Here is a 19,719-nt window from a genome sequence, read left to right as displayed (position 1 = left end):
AGAAATAATTCCACAAATTGGGCTGTGTACCTATTTCTAACCCAAAAATGTTAGAAAAAATGTGGACTCAGACTTACCTATAATTACTGATAATTTAGATGGAACTTTGTTGGATAATGTACAGGTAGTCCTCGACTTACAACCATTCATTTAGCAACCATTCAAACTTACGATGGCACTGAAAAAAGTGACTTATGAACAGTCCTGGCACTTAAAACTGTTGCAGTGTCCTTGCAGTTGCATGATCAAAATTTGGGCAATCGGCTTGTATTTACAACGGCTGCAGCATCTTGGAGTCACATGATCGCCATTTGTGACCTTACTAGCTGGCTTCCAACAAGCAAAATTAATGGGGAACTGCATGATTTGCTTAACAATCACCTGATTCACTTAACGACCACTTCAAAAAAAATGTAAAATCAGGTGCTGTCACGTGATGTCTTGCTTATTGACCGCACTGCTTAACAATGAATTTTCCATTCCCTATTGTGGTCGTAAGTTGAGGACTACCTGCAGTGCATAGCCTGAAGAAAAAGGCAGGAAGAAAAAGTCTGGTGTATCAAGTAAGCCATTTATAGCATACCAATACCTTAAATGACATTCATTACTTTAAATTCCAGTTGCACGTAAAATGTTAATCAGGGAAATGATATATAATTGAACTATTTATTTTTATCTTGAACTGCCTTTTCAAACCATTTTATTCTTTTTAATAACATGTATAATTACTAGAGAGAAAATTGCATGCAAACTTTTGTGCCAATAGAGTGTGTGTGTGTGTAAAAATTTTAATAATACAGCTAGCATTCAGGGAAGCATTTCTGTACAACACTTGGCATATTCCCACTATGAAATCCATATTGCCCTGTATTTTAGTTATCAATTGTTCTTATTCTCCATTCTTTTCAAAGCCTTGCAGTAAGAGAGTTTCTTTGTTTGGATGATCCACCAGGGCCCTTTGATAGCCTTGAAGAGAGCAGGGTAAGTGCAATGTAGGAATTTGTTTTTTAGAAGGGAACATTTTAATTGCACAGTGACCTAGGTTTTGTCATGTAGTACCTTTATAACTGAATAGCAGCAACTGTTTGTTCTTTCTCTATCATAACTCTAAATTAAACATGACTAGCACATAGCAAAAGACATCAAATGAATAATCTATGGACTGACTGTACATTAGCAGTACCGGGAACAAGGTACAAGGAAATAGATTCAGCAAAAGGGCAGGATTACCAAGTGAAAAGAACAGTGGGGAAAAGAATTGGGAAACATAATTAACTCCACAGAGATTTTTCAGTTTTGCTAATGCCATTTGCATGTTCTATTTTGTTGTATTTGTATTTAGATGTGATTTATTTGTGTGTTTGTTTACGGGCTTTTAAAACCATTTCAGTTGTGATGTACAATTTAATGGGGGGGGTTTTCCTTCTTTTTCTCTGTTTATTTGATTGATTGATTGATTCATCTAATTTATATGGCTGCCCATCTCATAAGAAGTGACTCTGGGCGGCATATAGCAAAAAAGCATAAAACAAAAAACACGTCGAACACAGTAATATTAAAAAATACACACACACACACACACAATTCAATCAGCAACAGAACCACCACAAGATCTCACCAGTCCTCTGAGACCCCAGGTCTAATGACATAGCCAGGTCTTGAGGGAATTCCAGAAAATAGGGAGGGATGGAGCTGACCTCACTTCACTAACATTTCACAATGTTAAATATCATGTGTTCTCCTGCCCTATGCATAATTCTAGAATACTAAGCCAGGTATGAAATATTGTAAAAATCTGTCAGACAGTTGATATATTTGCTTTATCAATAATTTCTTATTTAAATTACTGTTGTTATTATAATATGGAAAAATATTTGGTCATATTTTTGTGAGTATATCGGAGTCATTAATTTTTTTTGATATGGTGCAAATAGTATTCTGAGAATTCATAAAATAGTTGCCATTAAGCAGAAGGGATATAGAATAATTTATATTTTGGGACCATTCCCAGCAGCTTAGTGCTTGACTTTAACACGTTACATAAATTTTCTCCATTGTTTTGAACTCTATAGACTATTAATATGGATTTGGCCTCTTAAATAACAGCCTTAAGAGAATAATAACTTTACATAAGGTTGTTGATACTCAGACTACTCTAAATAAGATTGAGCCTAGTTTAAATCCAATACCAGCTTCCAATTATTTTTAACTGTATCATATAAATATTGTCAGAAGTGTTTTGCAGTTTAAGAACTGGGAGCATATATCTACACTAGCTACTTGTGAATGCATAGTTAACTGAATAGGCTAAAATGCCAAATGGCAAATCCTACCAAATTACTTATAGTTTTCTGGCACTGTGTAGATTATAAGTTACGAATTGTAAACTTCTCACTGTTAACTGCAGGTTTGATTTTAAGAGAACAATTGGTTATTGGTCAGTGCTTCATCATATGCTATACCAAAAAGTTGTATACACATACTGTAATACTTTGCAGCAAGGGAAGAATGCTGCACTTCAGAGCTGACTTCTTACATGCACTGAAAATGTAGAACCACTATACTGTATTTGTCATATATGGATGACAAATGGGAGCCTGACATAAATTATTTCATAGTATTACCTTAGCCTTGGGTATATAACTTACTTCACAAAGTGGTGGGTTTAAAGGTAAGGGAAAGACATTCTCAAGTCTAACTTCATAAAAACACATCCATGCAGTTTTCTCAACAACATTGTTTGCCATTGTCATCTTGCAGACTTTTTTCCCCTTTAATTTCCAGGTCTAACTTCCTGCATCATAAACTCTGGTGGTTTTTCATCCAAGGACTAATAAGACCAACCCTAATTAGCAACTGAGCCCAAACAAGATCAGCTAGGTGCTATGATCTGCCGAAGCTGTAGTGGTCTTAGCATTCATGTTACAGGTGTTTGAGTGTGCTCTTGCGTTGCTTTCTCTTTGATCTTGTGGTTAAGATACATGCACAAAACAGGATCCCATTATTAGCCTTTCAAAATCTGAACGATGTATATGTATATGTACTGTATATGTATATGTACAGTATATGTATATGTATGTATACATACATATATAAATATATGTATATCTAGGCTTTATTTCAAGTAATGTATAGCTAATCTCAGTTTTGATTTTTATCTTAAAGATAGAATAGTTTTTTGCAGTTATACAATCTTGTCATCCTTTTTGATGAAATTAACCAATCAAATCAGAGGTTTCCCCTAGGAAAAAAATTAATAATTTTGCAGGTTACTGGTTTTCTAGCTAAATGTACAAGAACATCAGTAGACCATTGAAGATATGGCATGCTGTAGCAAGGTACTGTGTGCCTTAGTATATTGTACAGGGAAGTATTGCATCAGATTTAATTGGGATCCCACTGAAATCACTAACTACATTAGTAAGTATAAGGTTTGGTAGTGAGCACTACAGGATTGTATTTTATTGCTGTAATAGAAGCTTGTGATTCAGAATTCTGCAATGTTATTTATGTAAACAAAGGCCAAAAGAAAACTTTGCAGGTATTGCATTTCCATTACAGATTTGTCAAATAAATTAGGGAGTGTAGCTTGATCACATTCTTACTACATCAGAATAATTATTTTCAGTAAAAAGAAACCAAATCCAGGTGACATGATTTGTGTACATGTAAAAATAATGCAGAACCATACATAGAAGAAGAAGGTGATTGAGCCAATGCCTGTCTATTGCTTTTAACAACAACAACAACAAAAACTGCTTTCAAAAATTTAAATTTCCTTCTAGGCTTTTTGTGAGACTCTGGAGGAAACAAACTACCGGCTTCAAAAGGAACTTAATGAAAAACAAAAAGAGGTGGAAACTCTGAAAAAGTTACTAAATGAAAAAGAATTGTACATAAATGAAATGGAGAAAAGACTTGGGTAAGGCTGAAACTAGGTTGCTCACCCCAAAACCTTACTATCATAGTTAGTGATGTGAATCCAATACTCTGGGACAGTGTTTCTCAACCTCAGCAACTAAGATGTCTGGACTTCAACTCCCAGAATTCCCCAGCCAGCATGAAGTCCCAACATCTTAAAATTGCCAAGGTTGAGAAACACTGCTCTAGGATCTCTGAATGCTTCCTTGTAAAGGCTTCAAGTATTTCCTCAAAAGGCTAGGAAATACTTGAAGAGACTGGTCAAAGAGAAAATTTTAAGTTCTGTCTCTGCACCAAGAACACGTGCGAGACTTTGTGATACCGCCCATGTCTAGTCAGCAGACTTAACTTCTTTTTGAAAAGGGGAATGGGAAAGTTGCAACAGACCTTGCAGTTTCTTGAGAAAAAAATTAACTAAGTGTTCAGGGTGAAACCTTTTTCTGGCATTAAAAAGCAAAGGTCATTTTCAAAATTTAATATTCTGTTTATAATTAATAATTTCAGAAATATTCAATTTTACAATATCAGACAAGAGATAAATACATTCAGTATGTAATGTTTATGAAAAGTAGTGCTTTGTTCCACTTTATCAATTAAAAGCTGTGCTTTAAAAGAATGAGGGAAATGTAATTATACCTAGAAAATCCTTCTAAGGCAGCAGTTTTATCCCCAGTTTCTAGGAGCAAGCTCTGCTGAATGCAGTGACTATTTTGAATAGATGTGCATAGTTTTCACCAGAAAAGGGAGCTTTTCCTCAGGGGCATTTTTGCATTAATTTCCATCTAAAACAAATGGCCTGCCTTGATTTTGTTACAGGGACTTAAATTTAGTGGAAACAAAGTCTTGTAAGTTGTCAGGAGAGGGAAGTGAATGCAGTGGAGAAGTGGAATCATCTGCAACCGAGGCAGATCAAAGAGCCTTGGAAGAAGACAGCCGGTAAATTACCATTCAGTAGTTTTATTTAAAGTTAATCTCTGAAATCAATTCACCTGCAAGCTTAGAAAAGTCCTTTGGGGTAACCTGCTGCAGACATTTCAGGCATTTTGCTGGAGATATTTTCCATGGGACTGTGCCTTTATTATAATCCAGCATGGTAAATTTTATATTATTGTCTTTATGTGTCTATATAGTATGTGCATGTACTTGTGTTTTCCAATGCTTTTCTACCATTCAAAAAGTCCTTGGATGAAATTGAAGTTAAAAGTCAACTGATGCTTTTAGGTTTTCAGCTGACTATCTGCTGAAGAAATCTCATGCCATTATAACTTTTATGATATGGATATTATATAAAATATGAGGCCAGCAACGTGTAGATACAACAAGTGTCTCCAAACTTGTAGTTTTAAAACATTGCACATATTAGGACCGAATGATAGAAAGTTTGTTGGCTGGTTGACATTTCTATGACAAATATATTGATCTGATCCTGCAGGTCTGAGAAAGAGGATTGGAAAACCTCTTGGAGTGGGTCATTGGTTGAAAACTTTGTGCCAGAAATTGAAGTAGCTGAAGTGGCATATACTGCTGATATAGAAATGTAAGCATGGCCTGTTTTGCTTTGTTTTGTTTTAAAAAAAGACCCATCTGGAAGATGTTGAACAGCAGTAGAGCTGAAGGTGATAGGAATGTTTACATAAATCACTCTGAATACATTTTTGACACCGGAATAATAATCAATGCTGCTTTAATTCAGCTGTTATCTAAGATATATAGATAGATGGAGAACTATATTAATATATTAAAAACTCTGGTTAAGGCTACATTTTGCCTAGAATCCTAAGTGATGTGTATAAGTTATAATTTACCAGTATATAAAGGTTAAATGTCAATTATCATCATTTGGCTTGTCATACCTGTTTGCTACTAATATATAACCTATTTTGTATGGGCAGCTTTTTGGTATATGATTTTTCAGATTCTTTATATAAGATACAGTTTTATGCTCTGGAAATATAATTCTGCCATCTGGCCTTGGAAACAGTATAGGATCTCTGATGTTTTTTAAAGTGATAAATTTAAATAACTGGTATGTATGTTTTAATGCAATAAACTAGGAAAGCTTACAGTACCAAAATAATATTTCAGAAATAGGAGTAAGATTGAGAGGTTTTTATGATGGGGGAGGGAGAATCATAAGCAATTTAACTATATAGCCTGTGGTTGTTCATATTCACTTGAAAATAATGTAAACACTAATTTAACATGTACCTGTTAATTTTTTTTCTTTAAATCCTATGATAATTTGCTACATAATCAATGACTGCCTTATATATAAAAAAACACTACCTCCTACTTTGTGGCTATGCATAAGTGTGCTGATTAATACCTACCTATATGTATATGAATGATAATGACCATTTGTTAAAGCCATACTTCTGCACCATTAATGAAATGAAGTTGCAGGTTTTGTGAAGATACCAGGTATTCTGTAGCTTATTTTACAAATTGTGTTATGCCCGACAATGCACTTTATCAGAAACAGACTTATTGTGCCAAGTTCATTGGCATTTGCATACACACACAGACCGATGCATACCTTTTGATTGAGGAAAGGTGAAATGATTTGCACAGTCATGTCTCTTTCTATTACGTTTGTTACATATGTTTACTGTAGTAGTGTGGGTCAGCTTTATGGAATCTTCAGAAATGTTTTGCTGAGCGTCTGTTTGCTAAAAGTGCCTTTTGTCTCCTCTTCCAGTGAAAAGAAAGCTGCCTTTGTTCTTCATTTACTCTTTGTTTGTCTTAATGTTGTTAACACACAAGTCTCCCATGTGCTTGGACTTTTCAATGTTCACATTGTATTTTGGAATATGAGGACAAAGAGCTCTGTAGAACTGTATAAAACTGTCTGAGGTAAATAAAGATTTGGACATGACATCTTTTGCTGACTTTTATGGAAAAATGTGATCAGTTGAAAAGCCAAAGTAAAGGTAAAGGTTTCCTCAAATTAAGGTTGACTCCTGTGACAAATGGACCCATGTCACACTTGCTCATCAAATTTTAGTCTGCATTACATATATTACCATGGCATGTGAAAGTACAAGATATATTTGGGATGTCATGCAGATTTCTCAATTCCTGCTTCTCCCTACTGCTCCTACTGCCATCTCCAAATTTATCCATAGGGTCTCCCAGTATTCAGGCCATTCTTCAGGAATGGACAGGATATGTCATGAGTAAGGATGGCGAGCAGGGGGCTCTCACCCAGACTGTCAAGCGCATGCGTAGCACTGAGGAACTGTTCAGCCATTCAAAGAGACACAGATCGGGACCGCCTTAACCGTTGGGGTTTATATGGCTGGGTTTTCCCACGCTTTCTCAGTTTGTTAGGATTCTTGTTAAGTACTACTAATAAATATTAGAGACCAAGTCCTCGCCTCAGTGTGTTTCCTGGTAATCAGGACAGGATATTATTAAAAGTTATTTCCGCTCCACTGGATCCAGGTCCTCCATGAATACAGAAGGGCATGGCTGGATCTAGCCCTTTATTATATTTTATTACTAGACATCTTGAGATATTTTTCAATAATTCCTGTGACAGTTTTTCTTATATAAATCCTAACAACCTGTTCCCAAAACAGGCCTAACAGCAAAACTTCTGCTGTCAGTAGAGCCCCTGACACATTTTTATGTGCATCCATATGTAGACAAACATTTGGAAGTGGTACTTCTATGTATTAGGTATGAAAACTTTAATGGATATTTGTTCAAACTTCCCTACATTCACAAATGTAAATACTCTGAAATCCTACTATTAAATATAATCCAGTAGTTCTGAGATATAATTGCCAGATTTAAAGTTTAAAAAAAAACAGGTGTGGTTTATATAAATGTGTACATGGGAATTTTAAAGTGCTGACCTTTGAATATAATAGTCAACAAAGTAATTATTGAAAAGCTTATTTCAACTAGAATATTTCAGGTATCTCCATACAGGAAAGGTACAAAACATGATAAATAGGGAACAGTGTTCTAACCCCCACTGTACAATATTGGTGCCTCCCAAGATGTGACCATTTGAAGAATAAATGCCAGTTCTTACATGAATCTCTACTCCCAAGTGGCCACCAGTTGGAGAAATTAACAGAGTATGCTATCCTCTACTTACCTCTCTTAATTATTTATACTTTTTCCTTTCCTCATTTCTCCTTCAAACTCCCTACCTCCACCACTTCTTGCTACTACTAATGACTTTACATCTAACTGTTAGTACTATCCTCAGCTGGGGAAAAAGATATGCAAGGAAAAATGGGATCAGCAAGCTTGTCAAGCAACCTCTTCTTATTGTTTCCAAATAAATATAGACTTTTAAATTGAGTGCAGCAAGTATGAAAAGGAAATGGAGTATAGTTGAACAGAATAGGAAATTGTTTTGGAACTGCAATTTCAGATTGACTGGAACAGGGATACTAGAGGTGATTAATTTCAGTAATTTAGAGGAATTTAAAGTTTCTCCTTTATAGTAAAGGAATCGTGGCTGTTAAAATGAGAAAATCAAGTGTGCTTATATCTTAGTAGCCATGCATTAAGAATGTCCTTTATTTGATTTCCCAAATAATTATCCAAGGACAGGAAATATTTAAGATCAGAATAGTAGCACTCTGGGGAGATCTATTTTATGTTCTGGTTTTTTGCTGCTATCAATATTTTAAAATATAGAGCTTTCTGTATAGATTGCAGTTCAGGGTAATTGCACTGAAAGTTTAATTCTAGAAACATCTGCATAGAACTCTTCTACCGTGTTGTGTGTCCGTCCATTTGTTTCTGCAGTGTAGACAGAAAACAGCCCATCTTTTTCCTCACTCTAAAGTGCATCAAAAATATTAGCAGTGTAACTTTGTGCAATTTGAAACATAAAGCTGCAGTACTTAAAACTTACTATATTAAGCTTTAGTGACCTATTGTTCATGCAGGTTATGCTTTTTATGGGCCAGCTTTGTGGCACTTGATGCAGTTAACATGTTTTTTAATATTCCTGGAAGACTAGAGGTATGCTTACATGAGATTCTAATCCATGTTAATGACTACTCATTTAGAAGAAAGGAAGCCTAGGTCGGTAGTCATTAAAATGTTTTAATGTCCTAAAATTCTTAAAACCAGCACACATTGCACATTTATTTCTCTGCACTTCCCATTCCATCATAGTGTAGCAGACACACAGGTAGTTTCAGCACAACATGATGCATCTACTTTGTGATTTTTGCCCTATTGATGTGTTTGTGCAAACAATTGGTAGAGCAATTTGAGAGTGTAAAGCCATCCTATGCCATATAATCGTCACTGGATAACACTTCAATCATTAGTCTGTGTATATCCGGATGATTAAAGAATAATAATAAACTAGCTTTTCTTCATTAGGTGTTGTTATGAACAGGTGCTGAAAATCTACTTTTTAATGATCGAAACTGAAATTAAAGCATGGAATTGATAAATTGTAAAAGCATGTAAGTTCTGTATGTTAAATATCATTTGTTCTTTGGGTTATCTGCCAATAATACAGCAGTCCTGTATATCTTTCAAGAGTCCAAACTCTGTGTTTTAAGCATGTTTTAGAGAACTTTTCAAATTTTTCCTTTTGTAAAACTTAACAAAATACAGTAGCTGTCTTGATTAGAAATCTGCAATCTAGTTTATAAGATTACAGCTTCTAAACATATCAAAAATATATTCCCAAGCCACCATGAACCATTTTCACAAAACTTGCTCATGTTATCCAGGATCCAGGTTTCCCAGATTGCCAGTGGGTTTGGTGAATGCAACATGTTAAATCAGTAGTTACAGACAGTTTTAAGGAAAGCTGATTATTTTTACAAGGTAAGCTTTGTTTGCTGGCAGACATTGTTTAAAGTCCCAAAGTGACAACATTAGCTGCCAGAAAGCACTATTTGTAGGAGAAATAGAGGGGACTTACTGGCTGAAAAGAGGGGTGCTGGGGTGGCAGTATGGGAGAAAGGTCTTGGTAGAATAAAATAAAGTAATGGATATCCTAATGAAAAGAAGATAGTAAGTACAGGAATATGGGAAGAGTTTTGATGCTTTTGAACTTTGTTGTTGGAGAAGATACTTGAGAATAACATGGACAACCCAGGAAACAAATCAACTTAGCGTTATGGCTTAAGGCACAAATGACCAGACTCAGACTATCATGTTTTAGACACATCATGAGAAGATCAGCTCCCTTAACAAGTTTCTAATGTGAAAAAAGTGGAATGAAAGAGACTAAGAGAATGACCAGCAGCAAGGTGAATGGACTCAATCACAGCAGCAATAAAACACAAACAGAGACCTAAAAAGCCAGGTGGAGGACAAATCATAATGGAGAAAAGCGCGTGGTCACCAAGAGTCAACACCGACTTGACAGCACCTATTCAACCAATCAAGAAAAGATTTAACAAAGCTTTGGAAATGTGGCAATACATAGTAAGTACTAGGAACTGCAGTAGAATCTGCACCAAAATATTGCAGAGTGGAATGTTCTTATTTGGGTTTCAAGCCAACAATGCCTTCCTGCAGGAAATAATTTCTATACTCACCCTGCTCCTTCAAATCTCTTTGCTAACTGATAGTCATTTTGTGGCTGAATATGATCAGTTCACATTGCACTGAGTTTTTTTAGAGTTGTTCCTCTTTAAAAACCCCGTATCTTCTATATTCTAACTCGCCTTCCCTCCCACCTCTCACCTCATTTGCCCAGACAAATTAGCTGAGTAGCCCCTGCAATCATTCGTTTGACTTCTGTACTTTTCTGTCCTCTCCTTCACAAAAGCATGTTCGTGTAGTTCGGCTCGTTTTTCCGGCTTTGGCTCATTTTTATGTGGTTTTTCAGCTGTTTTATGCTTGGTGGATCTGCCCAAGTGTGTGCAAGGAAGCTGCAAAATCAAGTGTGGACTTCTTTCGCCATACAGCTAATACAAAGTCTGCTGCTCTTTGCACAGCTATATTACTAGGCTTGGGCCTACAGGCATTCAATCTGAAGTCTGTTTCCCCATGTCCCAAATTTGTTTCCTAGGGATTCCTGGGTGTGGATAACTTGGGAAGATTGCAGTCGGAGTGGGAAGCAATAGCCCAGGGCTGTAGCTTCCAAATATTCCTTCTGTATGGTGGTTAAACTAGGGGAGAGAAGAATTGCCAGTGTGCCAACAGAAAATATTTGTTTAAACTTAATTGCCAATGGGGGGAAGAGGAACAACTTCAAAGCATAGGTGTACAGGTATGAAAGGGAAGAGTAACTTTCCTCCTCTTTATCCTGTGACCCCTACGAAGCAATTAAGCTTAGCAAAAATGCTTTCACTGCTGCCAATTATTTTTTTCAGCTTGATTGCTCAGCAGGAAAAGGGATTTCCAGCATTTCAACACTCCACTTCCTATGTGCTGTAATACCCCAAATTCCACAGAATCCCTCTTTTTCCCTGGGCTGTGTCTCCTTTTTTCCTCTTTAGAAATGCCTCCCATTAGAGCATTAACAAACTGATATTAAATGTCATATCATTAGCAGTGTGTGCATTTGTGAGCTCTGATCTGTTCAGCGAAAAAGCATTTTATAGGCACACACAAAATGAGACAATGAAATATCACACAGGCACATCAGTTTCTTAAATGTGTAGTTTCCCTACATCCTTCCCAATAAGATTCTATCCTCCTACATCTCTCCTCTGGAAATAAGGATAATTTGTGCACTTTCTTTCCTCTGCTTTGCTTTCTGATTGGAGAATCTGGTACCCTGCCTAACTTGCTCCCTGCTGTCCAGTGGATTGTAAATTGTTGCAGTGAGAGCAACATGGAGGATCAGCAAACTGGGTTTGTTCTTTGGGAGGAGCTTGCACTCCCAACTGTTTGCAACATGGAAAGCTTCAGTGTGCAAGATTTAAGATCAAACGGGCAAACTTTTTCGAGTACCAAGCTGTGGAAACACTGTGTTCAAGTTAGTAACCTGTCTGGATTCCTTAAGAATTATCATTTTGGGTTTTCAGTCTCGCTCATGCTCACTTACTTGGGATGAATTCCTATAGAATGTAATGGGATCCAGCACAAAGATAGTGTGGATAAAGTTCCATCGCCTTTCTGTAAATTAGCTCTTGTTTTGGATGCTTGTTTTGTGCAAGTGTTGAATACTATTTGCATACAGGTGAACATAATACCGCCTTTCTTTAGCACATTTCTAGGTTTTAGAACACATTATATATAGTTTCTCAATATATAGTTTCTCAATAATCTTTGCAACAGGCCTTCAAAAATTAGATTAAAATTACATTCTTACATATGTAGCTGTGAGAGTGCCCAGTCCATATACTGAGATCTGAAAATCCTGTTGGAATTGTACATTTTGCAATTCTTATGTGAGTTGTTTGTTAAAGTAAAGTATGGTTTTGTGAAACTTAGGGTACCTCAGAGGAAGGTGCAGAAGGTAGAAGCAAGAGCCTTGTCCTTGTTAGAGGGCAGCAAGGCATTCCTTGGACTGCTGGGGAATTGCAGTTGGCCATCTAAGGAGTTTCAGAGAAATCAAAAGAATTGGGTTCTGCCAGAGAATGAGACAGTTCTGACAGGTTGTCTATCAAATACAATATTCTGATACAATATCAGAGAGGAAAAGATTGCCAGGAGACTGCTAAATCTGAATGAGAACTGAATTGGGAAAGATTATTAATCAGACAGAGGAAACCATCATTTAGGATTGAGCCCTATTTTTGCAGCCCTCAGAGATGCCCTTGAACTTAACTCTTGCTGAATACTGTCCTTTGAGGTGCAAAACCTGTAATCACGGAGGTAACTCACAAGTAGAAAGTATTTTTTACAAGGCATATTTTATGATTAAATACTATTTTCTTCATACCCCCCAAAATTGATTTCTTTCAGAAAAGGGTCCTTCAGTGGCTCTGAGGAAGAAACTTGGTTAATTTAAATAGTGCAGAGTGGAATATCAAAGTGAGTATAAAGCTCTGAGAAGTGCCTTTATTCTCACTTAATAAAGCTCCAAGTCTCTTGATCAGACAGGCATAAAAATTTCAGTAAGCAAATTCAAAGGAGCATGTTCAAACACAATGGCCATTTCACAAAGGAACAAAAGGAGTAAGAAGGAAGAACCACTGATCCAAGGGAGACAAATAGTGGCTGTGACAACTCTTTCATTGCTTCGACTGACCAACAAGACTTGGATGTTTGTTTACTGCTTAAACTTGGAATACTTGCATCCATACCCTGAATTAGCAAGTGAAATTTTTTAGCTTGTGGACAAATTGCCCTGGTCCTTTCAGTACTTCACAGTGGTTTTTGTCACATGTGCGTTCTTAAAACTCAGTGTGGTTACAGTGTGGATTCAGAAAATGTAATTAACTCTGGGATAAAATTCGTTTGAAACATGCTTGAAGTCCCATTGGCTTGAAGGAGACAGTCAAGTATGTACTTAAACAGAATGGAGCTTAAGGCTACTTCTTTCTAGAAAGATAGTACCTCTGGCTATTTAAACTGTAGGTAAATGTGGTAAAAATGCCTAAGTAAATCTAATGAGTTTGATATTAATTTTAATATTCTGTTTCTTTATGTGGGAGACGTTTATAATCCAGCAGCTCTTGTAGCTGCTAGAATAAATCTGTATAATATTGGCACAGGGATAATCAATTACTTGTGTTGTAGCAAGGCCCACTCTCTAATTGACATTTTGCTGACAGGCTGAGTTTAGTATAAACAATCCCTATTTAAGTTGCTCAAGTATAATCAGGAATTCTTTTTCACTTAGATCTATCAGTCTGGGACATTAGTTGAACTATCAAACTGTTAACGATTTTCGCCCTCCCCTTCACAACTCTGCACTGATTTTCTTTTTTTAACAAGCCCCCAAATTCTTTGACGGCCAGCTTTTTAACAAGCAAACACATATTTCTTGTTTACACTTCCCTAGAATTAATATTTTTGCATTGCTTTCTGCAGAAATTCTACTAAGGCATCCATAAGAAATATAAAAATAAAAGGAAGGCCTAAAAACAAAAAAAAAGCAGCAATATAACTAAAAACATTTTTGTCCAATGAGCACAGTATGGGTGTCCTCAGAAAGAAGGCGATGTGCTTGCCTTTTCAGGCACTTGAGGCCATTGTGAAAATTCCAATTTATTAGTAGGGTAATTGGTGAGATTGTTCTCCCTCTCCTCCAAAAATGATCTCTTCCATTCATCTTAATTCTACCTGTTTTTTCCCTTGTGTGAGCACAGAAATCAATGCTGCCTGTGCCAACACTTGCCTGTGTGCTGTTGATGAACTACTACTCTGTGACATAGTTGGCAAAGCAAAGATGTTGCAGAAGAAAGGGTAAGGATTTTTCTTAATAGAAATAATAATTTTTATTACCTTTGAATAAAAGCTGAACAGCATGCTAGGTGGTTAAAGCAGACTTCCTTATTCTGATGCCTTTCAGATGTGTTGATGACAGTACCAAATATCCCCATTCTACATCTGCTGTACCACAATCCCCATCATTCCCAGTCAGCACATCCAACCTTTTCTCTCTGTAGAGTTTCCAAAGTGGTGTCACTCACTTGGCACATTGCTTGTGCTTTCTGCACTGTTTTAACAAATAATACAAAGTAGTTAGGGAAATTGTGCCTTTATTCATCTGAACAGCATTTTATGAAATGAAAACAAGTGGTGTTTTTTGGTTGGGTTTTTTTGGGTTGTTTTTTTTTTTTTTGTGCCGCTGAAATTCAACAGCTGCATTAAAGGCCACAAGGTAGGTGGAGTGGAGGTTTATCGCTACAGTAGTTTTTATATAGCCGATCCAAATAGATTTCACAAAGCGATGACCCTGCTGAAACAGTAAATACTATTTACATATCCTCAAAGACTTCCAGTGCTATGGATTTCCTCATATGAGAAGCATAGCGTGAAATAGCAGGTATTTTAGTAGATTTGGTCAAGCAAGTTTCAAAATATTATTGAATCCACAGCTCCATCTAGAGACCACAAAATGGCTTGAGTGTTGTTCTGTTGTGAATTTTAAAAGACCATTTGAATAAATAATAAATAACAGAGAATAGCTGATTGTTTCATTGGAATTCTAGGAATGCTACTGAGGGCTTCTTCCTTCACTCAAAGCGATAGAAGATGTCCCATTATGAAATGCTAAGTAAACATCTGAGAAATGCATAGTAGAAAATAATTAACGATTTGGAAATATAAGTAAGTCAAGTGATGATTATATTAAGAGCAGCACACCGCTACAGCATTTAGTTATTTATGTAAGAATAAACGAGTGAGTGTGGCTGTACGTGTGTAAGTTTCCAATTCAGACAGATGACTTCATTTGATTTTAAAGTGAATGTAAAATAATGCGTAGAGTTAGATCCGTTTATTCATACTTGAGTAGGCCCACTGATAACTGTGGTGTGGCATAAGCAAACTATCAGTTTAATGGAGCAGTTTAGCAAACTTTGGATATAATGGACAAACTGTCCATAAGATGCATACAAAAACAAAAAATCCCCAGAAGCAGGAGAAGGGTGAGGTTATGCTGTTAAGATTGCTGTTGCTGTCTTTCCAATGGTAACTATGAATGCTTGTATATTTTCACCTGTGATGAAGTAGTTTTCTGTTACTTGGGGAAGGCAGGAGGAAGGATGGGAAAGAAAGAATACAGTATGTGCATGAAAAAAAGAAAAACTCCTTGATTGTTGGACCAGACAGCAGTTCTTACTCAGTATGAGAGCTGAGGACCACAGTGCTATATAAAACTTACCTGGGGTAAGTTCCTTTGAATCTGATGTCATTTATTTCTCAGCAAAAAGGTATCACATGGTAAAGTATCTTATATATCAGAGATTTGATATTTCATATGCTGAAAGAAACAGAAATACTTTTTTCTACAACTTGTTTTGGAACTGGCCAAGGAGGAAAAGGTACCTTTTACTTTCTTACCAGTCTCTCTCAGCCATAGGAGGAGGAAGGCAGTAGCAAACCACTTCCAAAAATCTGGCCAAGAAAACAGCAGGGACTTGTCCAGGCAGTTGCTAGGAGTCAGCACTGACTCAAAGGCATACATGTGCGCACACACAAACACACACCAGCACCCATATTTATACTAAAGGCAGATAAAGACAAAAGCTTCCTCAGTATTCATGAGTGGCATTAGCAACTAAGATTGAATAGTAGTTAAATAATGCAGTTACATCCAGACACATACAGCACAATCTCTTTCATTGGATTGGGATGTGTCTTGCAGCTTGAGAAACAATATTGTTCTCTGTGCTTTGACTCACAATATTAAACTGGAGTTTATGGTTAAGAACTGAGAAATCTTGCGTCAAGGACTTTGAACAATTAAGGTAAACTGTATGCCGTGAAAAGCAATAAAGCACAAAAAATACCCCTCAGGAATCCTGCTGAGTTTCTGCTTCCAATGACTGCTGGCTTGGGGTGATGGGGGTTGTAGTCCATGTCATTTGGAGGGAAGCATATTGCGAAAGAATGCAGTAGATGATTACTACAGTTACGGTTCAACAGAAGTGTCATCACATCCTCTAGAAAAAGGAAGAGTCTTTGTGGAGCATTTTTATTGTTTTAATGTAAAAAGAGAAGAAAGAAATATCCAGTAGCCAATTTAAGATAATGGTGAGTTCCACAAGACATTTTGATTGAAAGTACTTCCATTGTCATAACAATACTAGCAGATGGGTTTAAGAGCTATGTATTAATCCAATTAATTTTTTAAAAATACAAAATCCATAGCTGGCCAAGACTTATTTCAAAAGTTTCACCTGGATCCATGTGATGAAACAGATTGAGGCAGGACCCCAGCAAGAAGGAGCTACTGTTTCAACAGAGGCCCTCTGATACCAAGGTAGTTCAGATAGCTTTGGTGGCACTGAAGGTCTTGGTCCACAGTCTGGGGATTCTCTTAGCCTCAAAGCAAGCCAAACAGAACTTGCTTGGTGGCCAGATGAACTTTTGGCTAACTCAGGCTGGTCCACCAGCTGTGAATTTTCTTGGACTAGGAATCATGACAACAGTGATTCATGCCCTTGTCAATTCCTAGTTAGAGTACTATAATTCAATCTACCTGGACTTGTCTTTGAAGATCACTTGGAAATTGCAGTTGGCATAGAATGAAGTTGCCCATCTACTGGTGGGTAGGTGATGTAGCGGAAACACCCCAATGCTGTGGGCGCTGCACTGATTGCCAGTTGGCTTCTGAAAAAATTCAAGGTGCTGGTTATCACATATAAAGCCCTGTATGGTTGACGTTCTCATTATCCTCAGAACCATCCATCCCTGGTAGATTCTGCTTCCCTAATACTTGCAAGCCTAAGAGGAATGCTGTAGTTTCTACCCTCTGGGCAGTTAAGGAAGCAGAGGCCCAATAGGTGACCTTTTCAATCACAGGACCTTTAATTGGGGAGAGTTTGCCTTCTGAGCTCAGAGTGGTACCCTTCTTATCATTCAGAATAGCAGTTTTAAAAAATGATTTCCCACAGGGCCTTTGGAGGGAAAAGCCCAGCATAAGATAGCAGGGGATTGATTGGTATCAGTGTTTCTGATTTTGTTTTTGTGTTGATTTAAATGGTTATTGGTTAGGATTGTAGCTACAGGCCATCTAAAGTCAGTTGATTTTAAATGTTTAAATGAACAATTTACATCAACATTGAAGGCTTTTTCTCTTACAACTTATGAAATCACCACTACTGATTTCAATTCTCCTGAAATATGTATCCATTATACTAGTAATATAGTATTGTAAGACACTTATCCTTTTATAAAACCAGATTGTGCAGGATGGATAATCAAGTTGTATTATCTGTAAACTGCATGCCAGAGTCACTGTCAGTATTTTGGCATCAGTATTGTGTTGTACAGAAGTTGTACAGTCAGCAGGTTCTTTAGAAGCTTTCAAAATCACGGCTATTTAAGGCTCACTAATGGAGGCTAGAAAAAGCTTTTTTCAAGAAAAGTATTATAAAACTCCAGTAGAACTGGAAGTTTGTGTGTGTATGTATAAAAACTAAAAAGTGTGATAGTGATCAGGACTAAGAGCTTTTCCTGTTTTCATAGATGTAATGGTATCACTAATTATCGATTTGTTAAATTGGAATCATCATATACTTTAACCCAGAATCCTTGATAGTAGAAATATTGATTTAACTGTATCTATCAAGGGACCAGTAGTTTATTGGGTCTTTCTCCTCACTGCTACTATCAAGTGCACAAAGGGAATTAAGTTATCGTTCAGCACTCAGAAAAGCTTCAGAATATGGGTATATGCCATCTTTGCATACAGAAAAATTGTTTTTTCTCAAAATTTCTCCTTTATTTTTCCATGAATCATAGTAATACAGTCATGCATATATACTTTAAAGGTGTCTCAAATAATCACTAGATTTTAATGTCTATTTTTTGGGGGGGGGGGAATCTTAAAGCTCTTGCTGCATATATTTTGTGAAAACTGGATCCTGTAATAATGATAAATTTAAATACCTTCCAAAAAAAAATAGGAAGACCCTTTCTTATAACATAGTTACTGTGATATGATGAGATACTGCAATAGAATATTCATCCATTCAACTAAACATCAAAATACTAAAAAATTGAATTGGGAACAAATCTGGAGTTTAGTATATTCTTGCTGTGATGGATTTAAAAGTCGTTATCACTGAATTAAATTTGAACATAAAAGCTTGCAAAATTTTCAATTTCAAGAATTAAATTTAGGTGGGATAGTACTGTGGTCTAATAAAGGGACTATCTGATCCACCACTAAAGTAAAAAGATGTTAGAACGACTGTGTGATGTATCTGGACAATCCTTAGTAGAACTTTAATAATATATACAGTGCGTGTACTGACTTGCTTAATTACCAATATTGTTAAAATTATTCTGGATCACTTATTTCTTGTTTCATGACAAATTATGAACACTATCTAATCAGAGATCCTACAGGCCTAGCACAGGCTGAATTTCTGCAAATATATACATAATCAACACATGTTCTATGTAGGTATTTCCCTTGTGGAATATGTTTCTTGTAAAAAAGCAACTTCAGATTTTAAATTGCACAATTTAATACCCATAAGAATATCTAAGGTCTTTTATATTCAAGGAAGTAACAGTGATGTCATCTTAAAATTTAGAAGGGGGAGGGGGTAGAAGAAAAAACTGCACAAGCAGAGACAATTTCAAGGAGGAAAAAATGGCTGACATAAACTAGTAAATGAAGTTATTTTGAGAAATTTGGAACTTTGGCTTTCCACCTCATACATGTATAAGGGTCAAGTCTGACTCTGAGGCTGAGGAACGGGAAATCGAAACCTGTGCTAGGCAACACAGGGAAATTGAAACTTGGAGTGACTCAGCAGTGTGGGAAAGTCCTGAGCAGCTGATTGGACAAAACCAGGAGCTGGATTCAAAGCCGCCAATCAGCGCAAGGGAAAGGCGAGCCAAACAGTGCACTAAGCAAAAAGAAGCTCGATTGGCTCCAGAGGAAAAACGGCATGAAGGGAACAAAATAAAAAGGAGCCAGCGAAAGGACCGGGCTGCCAGAGACAAATGCTCCACTAAGCTAACAGCTTCCCTAGGAGAAGAAAAGCCAGAACCATCCTCAGAGCCCTGCCCTGTAGCCGCTACGGAACCAGAGCCTTCCCAACCTTCCGAGCCCTGTCTTGCTACCTTGCAGCGAGCACCAGCTGAACCTTGCCTTGTCACCTCTCCATGAGATCCAGTCGAGTCTTGCCTTGCCGCCTTGCCACAGAGTTCTGCTGAGTCTTGCCTTGCCACCTCAAGAAGTTCAGCTGAGTTGTGCCCTGCCGTCTTGTCTCGAAACCC

At 36.9% G+C, this 19,719-nt stretch overlaps 1 protein-coding gene across 2 annotated transcripts in view; it reads left to right on the top strand.

Moving 5' to 3' along the window:
• SNX16 (sorting nexin 16) overlaps positions 1 to 19,719 on the top strand; it is a 153,885-nt gene that overhangs the window by 13,677 nt on the left and 120,489 nt on the right. The window contains exons 5-10 of one of the 2 annotated variants that reach the window (XM_063299431.1): positions 912 to 981; positions 3,786 to 3,922; positions 4,738 to 4,857; positions 5,354 to 5,458; positions 14,124 to 14,220; positions 15,513 to 15,648. In XM_063299431.1, the coding sequence (XP_063155501.1) occupies positions 912 to 981; positions 3,786 to 3,922; positions 4,738 to 4,857; positions 5,354 to 5,458; positions 14,124 to 14,166 (475 nt within the window). In that variant the 3' untranslated portion in view covers positions 14,167 to 14,220; positions 15,513 to 15,648. Of the gene's footprint in view, positions 1 to 911; positions 982 to 3,785; positions 3,923 to 4,737; positions 4,858 to 5,353; positions 6,795 to 14,123; positions 14,221 to 15,512; positions 15,649 to 19,719 lie in introns of those variants that run through there. The other variant, XM_063299432.1, reaches the window with a different exon arrangement.

This window comes from Candoia aspera, chromosome 3 (assembly GCF_035149785.1).
Source record: "Candoia aspera isolate rCanAsp1 chromosome 3, rCanAsp1.hap2, whole genome shotgun sequence".
Classification (NCBI taxonomy): Eukaryota; Metazoa; Chordata; class Lepidosauria; order Squamata; family Boidae; genus Candoia; species Candoia aspera.
This window is presented reverse-complemented; position numbering and strand designations above follow the sequence as displayed.